At 43.9% G+C, this 13,286-nt stretch overlaps 1 protein-coding gene across 1 annotated transcript in view; it reads right to left on the bottom strand.

The window, feature by feature from the left end:
• Nucleotides 1-806: 806 nt before the first annotated feature.
• The window catches only part of LOC139153776 (protein lifeguard 1-like), a 49,846-nt gene continuing 37,366 nt past the window's right edge, over nt 807-13,286 (bottom strand). Inside the window, exons 7-9 of the mRNA XM_070728158.1 lie at nt 8,370-8,459; nt 1,486-1,533; nt 807-1,028 (exon numbers count right to left, since the gene is read on the bottom strand). Of these exons, the coding sequence (XP_070584259.1) occupies nt 879-1,028; nt 1,486-1,533; nt 8,370-8,459 (288 nt within the window). The 3' untranslated portion in view covers nt 807-878. The remainder of the gene's footprint in view (nt 1,029-1,485; nt 1,534-8,369; nt 8,460-13,286) is intronic.

The raw sequence follows: 13,286 nt of genomic DNA, 5'->3' as shown, positions 1-13,286 counted from the left end.
AATTATGGGTTTTTAGTTTTTATTAGATTTGTATTATATATTGTATTTCTATTGCTGTTGTGAGCTGTCCCGAGTCTACGGAGAGGGGCGGCATACAAATTTAATAAATAAAATAAAAATAAATAAAATTTCTATCACTAAATGATGTTGAAAAATGCAATTTCACATGACCAAATTGATGAGAAACAACAACCCTGATAGTTCCTATTGTTGTCATTAAATGATCACTCAAGTCATTAGGCGAGGACTCAAGCCAAGCAAAGCCATTCCCAACTTAGTGTCTGTCAGCCCCCAACCTTGGTAAAGTAATGGACTTCCTCCTTTTCAGTTGCCTCCATCTGCCTGTCTCGCCCATCTCTGCCATTCTTTAGCCATCCTGTATAACAGCACTCTTTAGTGGTGGCAACATTGAGATCTTCCGCATTGCTAACTGGCTACCAGCATCCCTAGACCTTTAAGTCATCTCCAGCACACCCACCACTGCCGCTCAGGAATGCTGCCTCAAGCCCCAGCCAATAGCCATACCAATGGTGGGTTACAGCTGGTTAGGACTGGTTCACGTGAATCAGTGGTCGAAATTTGCTCCCGCTCGTCAAACTGGCAGTGATGGCCAAATGGCCCGGACTCTGTTAAGAGGATTAATTTTTATCACATGATTGCTGTGTCAGCCATAACTTTGGAAATTAGCTGAATAGATGGTCTTTAATCAAGGACTAACTGTACATGAATTATATTTGTTTGGTTCAAATTTTCATAGTGATATTATGACATAAATTCTATAAATGTTTCATAAATTCTATTTTTTTTTCTGCCTGGAAATTCTCTTGAAACATTTACTTTGGTACAGTCTTCTTTATTGAACCTATTCAGCATGCTTTTCACTTCATGAAACCAACAAATCTCAATATAAATAAAAACAAATTTAGAATGTCAATGTAGACATTCAATACTGCAAATACATATTCATCTGGATTCAGTCGGTAATGATGCCTTTTCCCCAGCATTAGTTGTGTGTCGATCAACAGGTACTTTTAAAACAAGAAAAGAAAAATTCAGTTATTGCCTTCGTGTTACTAAATATTTGTTTCATTTGTCACTGAAGATACAATTTATTTCAAATTATCCAGCTTAACAGTTTGCATAATTAACTGTTTCTATCACCTTAACCCTTGAAGGTCTAATTAAGTGATTTTAATATTTTAATGTAGTAAAGCTCTCTATTAATAAAATACCGTAATACCTTTTTGTGGTAATTATTATTAGAATTTCTAATGCAATGATATCATCTTAAGATTTGTATTCAGAAAAAAAACTCATTAAAAACTAAGCAAAATGGGCATAAATTTGATTACCTAATTCAGACAATCATTTAAGTCATATTTACAGAAATAAGCTGGAATGCGTTTTAGTCTTGCACAGTGCTGTTTGCCTCTCATTCTTTGTAATATAGATTCAATCTGTAGCTAATTGAAATTAAAGACTTACTATGCCAAAAAGAAATGTTCCAATGCCACTATAAAATACTGCCGTCAACTGCAAAATAAAAACTTAGAATTAAAATTAAGCAGGAACAAAAGTAATTAGGATTCCTTAAAACCTTAAAACGAAATCCATATGTTCTCCAATGCACTTGCAAGGAGAGTCCAGGATGGGTAATTCTTCAGTCTGATTGGTAGGGACTGAGTTTAATTTAAATATTAGGCAGGTGCCGCCCCCCTTAGCCCTCCAGTCTAAAAACTCAGTCGCAGTAAAGGGACTCTGAGTTTTTTTGCTCTGCCAACAGGGTTTGGTTTGAGTAGTTGTTTATTAGTAGTAATTAATTCTTTAATTGATTATTTAATTGTTTAATTTATTTAAATGTTTAAATTAAATATTGTGGTAAAAAAATTTTTTAACTTGCCTTTTTTTCCTATCCTTTCTCCACAGGTGCAGCTGGGGGGTTTCTCCTCACACAGCCCTGGGTTTCAGACCTCCAGTGGGTCTAATCCAGAGGACTGCAGCTCCTCCTTTCTGGGAACCCACACAGAGCCTGTCTGTTGGGTTCAGGAGTGAGCGCCCGGGGAAACTACCTCCGAGGTAGACTCCGGAGGAGAGGAGCCGGTTGACGCCGCGGGGGGGTCCGCCCTTCCCCGTGGCGAAAATACCAGGGGCCAGGACGCCAGGGGTCCTCAGCAGGCCCGGAGAGGACATCCGCCCCCCCCCCGTCGCCCCCGTGTGGAAGCGATCTGGCGCGAAAGCAAGCGCTTTAAAAGCCAGGAGAGGCGGGAACCTGGCAGGCTTTCCCGCCGTCTCTGAAAGACTCCGGCGGCCATCTTTCTTGTGTGAGGCCGACAGGGAGGTTTGCGCGCCGAAAGCTTCAGCCGTTGCTAGGCAACCGGCGGCGGCCATTTTTTAGCTGTCAGAATTTGACAGCAAGGAGGAGCTTGCGGTCCGTTTCGGCGCGCTAAGCATAGAACTTGAAATCTGCCCTGGTGACACGCAGGCGCAGAGGAAAGCAGTAACTGTCATTTTCACCTCGGTGAATGAGAGCAGTTACGGATTTTTGGACGGTCTTGCTGTTTCGTACAGGCAATCTCCAGAGATTTAACAGCATGGCAGATCAGGCGAGCCAGCTGGTGGAGGAGTCCTCAGCAGGGCCTAGCACTCCGAAAGAGAAGCCCCAGAAGACCAAGACCTCTCAAGGGGCCTCTCTGAGAGAAGCAGAGAAGCGCATCCGAGCGCTGGAGAGGCAGTTGGAGGCCTCTCAGAAGGTACCGGGCCCGGTTCCTTCTACCACTCAACCCACACCTTTGGTGGCCTCCCCCATGTTCCATCCGGGGTTGGTAGGCACAGCCACGGAGAGGGATTGGTCTCCAGAAAGGGTGAGGCTGACAACACCCACACCCAGGGCTGAGAGACTATGTGCAGTGGGACCTGCTGGTTATCCAGCCTTTCCATCAGCCCAGTGTGGTCCGGCTGCTACCTTCACTCCTACCTCAGCTGGCCTGCGCAGCTCCAATGATGCCTGGCAGAGTATGCCACAGACTGTGCAGGACCTCCTTGCCACTGCCTATACCCAAGGGGTGGCTGTGGGTGCCCAGCAACACCAGCAGGCACAAGTGGGACTCCCTCAAATGAGGTCTCGAGACCCCTGGACTGCCCCCGCCGCCTTTTCCCGGGAAGACTCGATGGAGGAAGAGCGGTCTTCAAGAGACAATTTCAGTGGGGATGAGGATGAGCTGTCTGGAGATGATCAGCCCCCTGAACCGCCCATCTTTCCTGGTCTCTTCAAATCATCCCTCTTCCGGGTACTATTGAATAAAGCTAAGATGACCATTGATCAGGCGGGTGAAGGAGACCAGGCGACGTCGACTGAGGCGGCTCAGCCTGCTGGGGGCCTGTTTGTTTTCCCCAAGCAGGAAACAATTCACATTCCCTCTTCCCACCTGTTCAGGGAAACCATCCAACGCCCGTGGGAGAACCCGGCTACTGCCCAGGCACCGTCTAATCTTGATCGCAGGTTCTACACATTTGATCAGGCCATGGAGGAGCTGCTGGAATTCCCTGTTGTGGATAAACCTGTGACGAGCCTTGTGTCTAATGCCCTAGTTCCCTCAGAGTCGCAGGAGGGTCTCAAGGCAGAGGACAAGAGGGCGGAAAATGTGGTACGCAGAACACACCAGATGTCTGCCTGGGCTCTTCGGGCCGCATCGGCGGCTTCGTTCTTCAACAGGGCCACGATTCTCTGGATCCAAGAGCTACAATCCAGGGTGGATCCGGAGGACAGCAGACTCAGACAGGACCTCAACAAGCTCCTGGCGGCCACGGAGTTTTCGGCGGACGCCACGATCAACGCCGCCAAATTTGCTTCCCGCGCAATGGCCTCCTCGGTCTCCTCCCGTAGGCTCATTTGGCTCAGGAGCTGGCAGGCGGACGTTAAGTCCAAATGGAGCCTGGCATCTGCCCCATTTAAAGGCAAGAAGCTGTTCGGGGAGGTCCTGGACGATGTCCTCATTGAGGATAAAGATAAGAAAAAGGTCATGCCAAGGTCCAGCAGGAAACAGGATAGAAGGTTCACTCCCTATCAACGGAGGCAGCCCTTTCGGTCCGAGCCCTCCTCGACGGGCACACAAGCGTCGAGGCCTTATTTTCAGGGCAGCTTTAGCCAGGGATCCTTTCGAGCAGACAGATCCTTCCAGGCAGACCGGAATAGAGCATACCAGGGCCGCCGCCCCTTTAGAGGAGGCAACAGAGGCTTTCGGAAGGCGAAGTGACTCCCAGGACAGCAGTTGTTTGGGCGGCAGGCTGATGGCTTTCCGTGGTACATGGGAGACTACGTCCTCAGACACCTGGGCGGTTTCCACAGTTGCACAGGGCCTGAGAATAGAATTCTTCTGCCCTCCTCCTCACAGATTTCTCCCGTGTCGGGTTCCCTCAGATGGGGAGAGAAGAAGACTCCTATTCAAAGAAGTCGAGCACTTACTGGACATTGGAGCTATAGAGGAGGTTCCCTTAACACAACAAGGCAGGGGCTTCTACTCGGCGATCTTTCTCATTCCCAAGTCGTCGGGGGGAGTGCGGCTGATTCTGAACCTCAGGCGCTTGAACCTCTATGTAAAATACAGGAGGTTCAGGATGCACTCTCTCCGGTCAATACTGGCAGCCATCCGCCACAGAGACTTGATGTCCTCCATAGACCTGAAGGAGGCGTATCTACATGTCCCAATATTTCCTCCTCACAGGCAATTCCTCAGATTCTGCATCGCCGGAGCACATTTCCAGTACAGGGCGATGCCCTTTGGCCTATCATCGGCCCCGAGAGCTTTTACAAAGTTGCTGGATGTCCTTACGGCGCATCTCAGATGTCAGTCGATACGTCTCATGGCGTATTTAGACGACATCGTAATTTTGTCCAGGACGAGGGATCGTGCACAAAAGGACCTACAATTGACCATACAGACTCTGGAAGACCACGGTTTTTCCATAAACTGGGACAAGAGCCACCTGACTCCCACTACTCGACTGGCCCACTTGGGGACGACGATAGATTCCGAACTGGGCGAGGTCTTCCTGTCACAGGACAGGCAATCCACAATCAGGAGGTTGGTGAGAGAACTAAGCCGCCAGCCATACCCAAGTCTGCTATTCCTATCCCAGCTCCTAGGGACGCTAGTGTCATGCATTGGCATACTGCCGTGGGCAAGGTTCCACCTTCGACCATTACAGTGGTTCCTTCTCCCCTTTCAAAAGCAGAAATCGAGCCATTCTCACAGGAGGGTTTTCCTCAATGCCAGGGTTCGCAGATCTCTCAGGTGGTGGGTGTCTCAGGCCTTGAGCAGCGGTTCCTCCTTTCTGGAAAAGGAATTCCTCACGGTGACGACCGATGCGAGCCTGCGGGGGTGGGGAGCTCATCTTTCCTCACAGATGGCTCAGGGCCTGTGGTCGCAGCAGGACCTTTGCAACGTCAACATAAACTTCTTGGAACTGAAGGCAGTGTCACTGGCCCTCCACAGCTTTGCTCACCTGGTGAGGGATCAGCACGTGTTGATTATGACCGACAACGTGGCCACGCGTTCCCACATCAACAGACAGGGGGGAACACGGTCAGGGAGGCTGATGGCAGAGACGGAGTCTCTTTTCAGGTGGGCAGAGGCCAATCTGGCATCGCTCTCAGCGGAACACATTTCGGGGGTGGAGAACGTTTGTGCAGACTGGCTCAGCAGACAGACGCTAGATCCAGGGGAATGGCAGCTGGAACCCGGGATCTTCCTGGAGATCACCAGAAGGTTTGGGGTGCCGGTTATGGATTTGTTTGCAACGTGTCTCAACTCCCAGCTTCCCCGCTTCTTCTCCCGATTTCCATCCCAGGGAGCGGAAGGAGTGGATGCTCTGCGCCTCAGATGGCCTCAGGGTCTTTTATATGCGTTTCCACCGGTTTCCATAATTCCCAGAGTCATTCGGAAAGTATTACAGGAGCAGGCGGAGGTGCTGTTGCTAGCCCCCTTTTGGCCCCGTCGGATCTGGTTCGCAGACCTGATGCAACTTTCAATTGCTCCATCATGGCGGATCCCGGACCACCGAATCTCTCTCTTCCAGGGGACCATGGCACACCCGGAGCCTCAGTGGTGGCAGCTAACCGTGTGGCGCTTGAGCGGGAACGTCTGAGGAGTCAAGCTTTGCCAGACTCGGTTATTGAGACCATACAGGCTGCCCGTAGGCCTTCTACTAGGAGGATCTACCAGGCCACTTGGGAGGCCTTCTCTAAGTTCTGTGCAATACGACAGGTTGAGCCTCAGGTGGCTTCCCCACCTATGGTTCTGTCATACCTGCAGGCAGGTCTGGACAAGGGCCTCGCCCCGAATACTCTTCGTCGGCATGTGGCTGCTTTATCCAGCATCATTACATTGGACAGTCATCGCCCCTTGAGCAAACATCCATGGATAAGAGACTTCCTGAGAGGGGCGGCTAATCTTAGACCGCCAGTCATTCATCGCTTCCCGTCATGGGACCTGTCCTTGGTGCTTCATTCCATCACAGCACCTCCATTTGAACCTTTAAGACAGGTTTCTGTACGGCTGTTGACTCTTAAAACTGCCTTCCTGGTAGCCATTACGTCTGCCAGGAGGGTGTCAGAGATTTCGGCTTTATCTACAAGACCGGATTTATGTCGCTTTCACCCGGACAGAGTGGTCCTTAGACTAGACCCGGCTTTCCTACCTAAGGTGAATACCACTTTCCACAGGGCACAAGACATCGTGCTGCCGGACTTTTGTACACATGGAACTCACCCCTTAGAGTTGAGATGGCACAAACTGGACGTAAGGAGAGCACTTAAAATTTATATTCGCAGGACTCAGTCCTTTAGAGCTTCAGAAGCCTTGTTTGTATCCTTTTCATCTCGCTCTATGGGGTCCAGAGTTTCCTCCCAGACCATCAGCCGGTGGCTCCGTGACTGTATCTCGGAGGCTTACAGAGCTAGAGGTTCGCCTGTACCGCAGGGGATCACGGGGCACTCAACCCGCAGTGCCGCTACCTCGACTGCATGGAGGACACAGGCGTCTTTGGAGGACATTTGCCGGGCGGCCACTTGGGCTGCTCCCTCAACTTTTATAAAACATTATCGTATAGACTCCTATGCTTCATCAGAAGCAGCTTTTGGGAGGAGGGTCCTACAGGAGGTTTGTTCCTTTGCTGAGCCACTGGTCCAGCCTTCTCCCTCCCTCTAAGTTTTTTCTTGGGCATATCCCATCCTGGACTCTCCTTGCAAGTGCATTGGAGAAGGACCGTTGAACTTACCTGAACGGTCTTCTCGATGCACTGCAAGGAGAGTCCAGACCCACCCAGTTCTGGACCAGGGGCCATGTTATGGTTTAAGGTTCCTTTCTTTAAAGTTGTGGTGTTTTTTCATATGGTTCAATAAATGGGTTGGACTTTACTGCTCCTTCGTTTTAATTAGACTGGAGGGCTAAGGGGGGCGGCACCTGCCTAATATTTAAATTAAACTCAGTCCCTACCAATCAGACTGAAGAATTACCCATCCTGGACTCTCCTTGCAGTGCATCGAGAAGACCGTTCAGGTAAGTTCAACGGTCCATCTACATAATGGAATACTTTAGTGCTGTCCATTCCCTAGAAGGCAGATATTTTCCATGGATTAAAGATTTGGCATAGATTGAAGTTGAAACTACTTTCGGAGTAGGTTTCAGTAGCTTCTGACCAGTTCTGGAGAACTAGTAGCAGAAATTTCAAGTAGTTCAGAGAACCAGTAAAAAAATACCTCTGACTGGCCCCATTTATTATCTGCCTACTGAATCCCAGCTAATCAAGAGAAAATGGGGATTTTGCAGTAATCTTCCCCTGGAGTGGGGAGGGAATGGATATTTTATAATATCCTTTCTCTGCCATGCCCATCAAGCCACACCCACCATGCCATGCCAAGCCCACCAAGCCACAGAACTGGTAGTAAAATAAAAATTGAATCCCATCACTAAGTCTTTTACTTTCAAAATGAACAGAACCAGTGATCTATGTCTGCTTTGCAAACTCATGTCCTGATACTTCAGGGAAAAGAACATTTTTGGGGGGGACAGTGTCAGTTAAATTAAGGAGAAGGGTGGCATAAAAATTGAATGAATGAATGAATGAATGAATAAATAAATAAATAAATAAATAAATAAATAAATGAACTCCAAATTATTGTGGTCAACTGAATTTGGAAGACCAAAGTCTGATTTACCAGAATTAAAAATATTTGCAGCCATAATTACATAAGTATAAAAGCCTAAATGATTATAGTTGTATTCTTCCTTAGCCTTTTATGCCTTATGAAATTAAGAGTAAAATAGGTAAAAAAGGTTATGAGACAAAATAAATTAAAGTACTTCACTTACTTCTAATGGCATGAAGCTACAAAGAACTCCAGTAATTGTCAATGAAAACAACAAGATTAGTAATATTCCAGATGTGATTGTAAGTTGCCACTGAAGAAAAGCAACAATGAAATAAACACATTTTTGTCATTTCACAAATATTAAGATCTAGAATATCTGAATAATATAATGCATACAAGGAAAAAATCTAAGTAATAGATACATTAGATACATACCAAAGTGGTATTCTTGCTAAATATTTATTTCTTAAATTTATATGACAGTCAACACAAAACTTAAACAAAACATTGCATCTGGGATGATGGATAACTCCACCTGTGAAGAACCAGATCATGTTTTGTAAAAGGCAACTCACAGGGGGGAAAATGAGGAACTGAAGGCAGCTTCCACTAAGAGTGGTGCCCAAATCCACCGGAGAATGAAAAGAACGTGAGTGGGTCGGAGAAAGATATGACTTTCCACACGTGCACCAGACAGTTGCTACTCAAAAGGAGCATGTCCCCAGTGGAGTTAAAGCTCTTTTGAATATCTCAAAGCTCTAAACCTACCAGAGGCGTGCTCCTTGTTGTGTTCTATGAAGGCTTCTTGAAGAAGAAGGGCCAGTATCTCTAACTCAGATATTAATTCATCCCTATTTGGGTCCAATTAAATGTTTCTCAGAAAGCTTTCAGCAGCCAGGAACCACACGGAACTAAAACACAGATGGTTGAACTGACATCCCCTTCGGATCCTATCCATTGCTTTGGGACCAATAATAACTAAACAGTTTTTAATAAAAATCTTCTATGCCATTTTATATCTTGGATGTTTTCCAGCAAAGATTTCCTGTATGTGATAAAAGTATATTTAATTAAGAGCTTAGTTTCCAGGTAAAGCAGCAGAAAACACAGTTTTTCTTCAGCTAAATAGTTTGCACATAGCTTAGAAACTGTTGCAAACTAATTTGGAGAGATGAGAAGAAAATTGTGAATATTAACAGTGGAAAGAAAGATTTCCTTTCCATTACGTAGTCTTTCATTTGGTTCAACTCTCAAAGTTTACAGTTTATTTTCATGCTAATAAATATACTTCAGAAAAAGATGAATCCAAACATTTTCTATTGGAATTATTTTTAATTTTTGATATTTTTTCAAAACATAGGCAAATACAAATATGTTGGTGGACCTCGCTTAACGACTACTTATTCAACAACCTTTTGAACATGCTAGTTTTTATTGGTCTAATTGTATTCAATAAAATTACTATAATAATGTTATTGCTTTTAAAATAATAACAGGCAAAGGAAAAACAAAAGAAACAAAAAACAAAGGCATAAACATTTAAAAATTACGTAATGCTTAAAAGTATGTTAAGAAAATACAAAACAAAAAATGACATTACAGTGATTGACATATATTACAATTCTATATATAATTACCTAATGTAAACATTATGCATATTCATGTATATGTGTGTGTGTGTGTGTGTGTATGTTTATTTATTTTATTTATTTATTTATTTATTTTGTCCAATGCACAATACATATTGAAGAGGATAGACATGAGTTATTATATATAAAGAAAGGATATAAAAGTCCAATACACAATGAGGGTTTTAGTGGGTATATATCAATATACACATAGTAAAATACATGATGAAGGTTATAGAGGAGATACTCATAGTAAAATATATCTAAGAAATAATAGAAAAGAAGATATAGGAAGATATAGGAATAGAATATATCAATGAAAGAATAGAAGAAGAGATATATATATATTTATATATTTATAAATATATTTATAATATATATATATATTATAAATATATAAATATATATACAGTGGAACCCCGACATAAGAGCTGCTCTACTTAAGAGTAACTCGAGATAAGAGCTGGGAGGGGAGAGATATTTTTGTTCTACTTACAAGCCCAAATTCGAGATACAAGCGCCAAGGAGCTGTCTCCTGAAGCCAAACGCTAACTTCCGCGTTTGGCTTCAGGAGACAGCTGCGAAGCGGCGCGCGTGTTTTAAAAGGTTGCAGCCGGCCTGGGGGGCTCGGGGGGGTGCTTGCAGCTTTCTTTCTTGCTCTTTTTCTTTCTCTCTTTTACCTTCCCTTCTATTTCTTCTTTCCTTTCTCCTTCCCACCTTCTTCCCTCCCTCCCTCCCTTCACTCATTCCTCTCTTACTCTCCCCTTTCATAAGTTTCCTTGCTTCCTTCCTCTGTTTCTGTCCCTTCCCCCTTTCTTTCTTTCTTTCTTTCTTTCTTTCTTTCTTTCTTGCTCTTTTTCTTTCTCTCTTTTACCTTCCCTTCCTCTATTTCTTCTTTTCTTTCTCCTTCCCACCTTCTTCCCTCCCTCCCTTCACTCATTCCTCTCTTACTCTCCCCTTTCATAAGTTTCCTTGCTTCCTTCCTCTGTTCCTGTCCCTTCCCCCTTTCTTTCTTTCTTTCTTTCTTTCTTGCTCTTTTTCTTTCTCTCTTTTACCTTCCATTCCTCTATTTCTTCTTTTCTTTCTCCTTCCCACCTTCTTCCCTCCCTCCCTCCCTTCACTCATTCCTCTCTTACTCTCCCCTTTCATAAGTTTCCTTGCTTCCTTCCTCTGTTCCTGTCCCTTCCCTCTTTCCTTCCTTCCTTCCCACCCTCCGTCCATTCATTCACCCATTCCTCTCTTGATCGCTTAAAGCCGGTCCCTGGTGCAAAAAGGGTTGGGGACCTCTGTCCTACAGGATTGGGTGGCAGAGAAGTTGAACATATGTAAATTTAAAAGTTTAAGAAAGTTTACAAGTTAAGTGAAAGAAACTTCATTATTCATTTATATGTACATGTACATTTCTTCATTAAAAACATGTCTTTCTGCATAATTTAGACTAACTTTGTGAGTTTTTTGAGGGCTGGAACCAATTAAAATTATTTACATTAATTCCTATGGGGAAAAGTCGTTCGAGATAAGAGCTGCTCGACTTAAGAGCCCAGGTCCGGAACGAATTAAACTCGTATCTCGAGGTACCACTGTATTTAGTAAATATATATATATAAATATATATATATTTACAGCAACACGAAGCTTAAAACTTCAGCCTGATGATGGTGAATGTGATTTCACCGAAACGTCGCATAATATATATATATATATATATATATATATATATATACTGCTCAAAAAATAAAGGGAACACTCAAATAACACATCCTAGATCTGAATGAATGAAATATTCTCATTGAATACTTTGTTCTGTACAAAGTTGCATGTGCACAACAGCATGTGAAATTGATTGTCAATCAGTGTTGCTTCTTAAGTGGGTAGTTTGATTTCACAGAAGTTTGATTTACTTGGAGTTATATTGTGTTGTTTAAGTGTTCCCTTTATTTTTTTCAGCAGTGTATATATACACTGTGTTTAAGCAATGTATATACCAGAAATTTGGAAAACAGCCTTAAACAAAAAAAACACTTCATAATAATCAGCATGTCAATCCTTCTAATAATTATGATTTTAGAATTTTATATTTGGAAATCAGCCTTAAACAAAACACTTCATAAAAATCTCCATGTCATTCCTTCTAATAATTATGATTACACCAACCAATCAGATCACTGAAACATAATCACCCAATCTATTTGCTACATTCAAAACAAATCTCCACCCCCACACTATATACTAGGAAGAAATGACAGTTGCTAACATTCCATTTTACAACAACACAAAGATTGGAACTTCAGCCTGATGATGGTGAATGTGATTTCGCCGAAACGTCGCATAGACATGCAAAATATTACACAGGGCAAAACCCGAACTCAGAACAATCTACATATATATATATATATATATATATATATATATATATATATATATATATATATATATATATTTATTCGTAGATTTTCACGGGTACAGGTATGACGGTCTTGGTATATTCGGGTTTCTTCCCGTGTAGGATTTGGAAATTTCTGGCGACGCTTGTTCATATTTTGTTCACAAAATATGAACAAGCGGGATGATACCTCCTGGCTACCAGACATCTGGAAACCAGCCCTCAAACGTAACCCAGCCATAAAAACAGAAACTAGACTCAGAACACATATTGCAAAACAATCAAGTAGCCTGCAAGCTCCAACTACTCAGGATATCACGCCTAATCAACAACCATTAACTAATCAGCATACTTCAGCTACATCAACCCCAGATGTTACCCCACTGACTCACCAGGAAGTTTCTACACAGCAGGCAATTGCTGAGCCATCAAACCACACCCAGCCACCAGTATTTATAGAAGGAAGGCAGCTTAGGTCTCGCAGTGTTCGCCTTAGAACAAGGACAGAAACACCAGCCTGAAGATGATGAGTGGGACCTCATCGAAACGTCGCCAGAAATTGCCAAATCCTACACGGGAACAAACCCGAATATACCTCTTAGCTCTCGTCAACCAGCTATACCCTTCTAGGATTCGAGCTTGGGCTGCCTTTGCCTTGCTAAGCAGTGCTTTTACCCTCTAAGCCACAGTCTCTATTCCCTTTTATCAGCTGAAAAACATGGTTTGGTATCTAGATGGCCCCTGTAGTGGGGTTGAAAGGCAAAAGGGAGCAGTGAGTTTCCTCCCATATTTGGCTATGCCGGGTAACTCAACAAAAACACACACATACACAAAAACACACATACACACACACACATAGTTTTTTCCCCCCAGTCAAATCACCCTGGTAGACCCAAATATTGGAGGGAGCACACAGCTGAAACAGGAGGAAAGTCTGTGGCTTAGAGGTTAAAGCTACTGCCTTATAGGCAGGTTGCCTAGGTTCAAATCCCAGTACAGGAATGGCTAGTTGAAGAGAGCTCAATAGCTTGAAATAGATCTATACTAGTCTCCTTTCATTTTCAGTAAAAATATGTTACACACACACATATACACACATATATATGTGTATGGGTGTATTTCTGAT

This window comes from Erythrolamprus reginae, chromosome Z (genome assembly GCF_031021105.1).
Source record: "Erythrolamprus reginae isolate rEryReg1 chromosome Z, rEryReg1.hap1, whole genome shotgun sequence".
Taxonomy (NCBI): Eukaryota; Metazoa; Chordata; class Lepidosauria; order Squamata; family Dipsadidae; genus Erythrolamprus; species Erythrolamprus reginae.
Note: the sequence above shows the minus strand (reverse complement) of the source record. Positions and strands in the feature narration are given on the sequence as shown.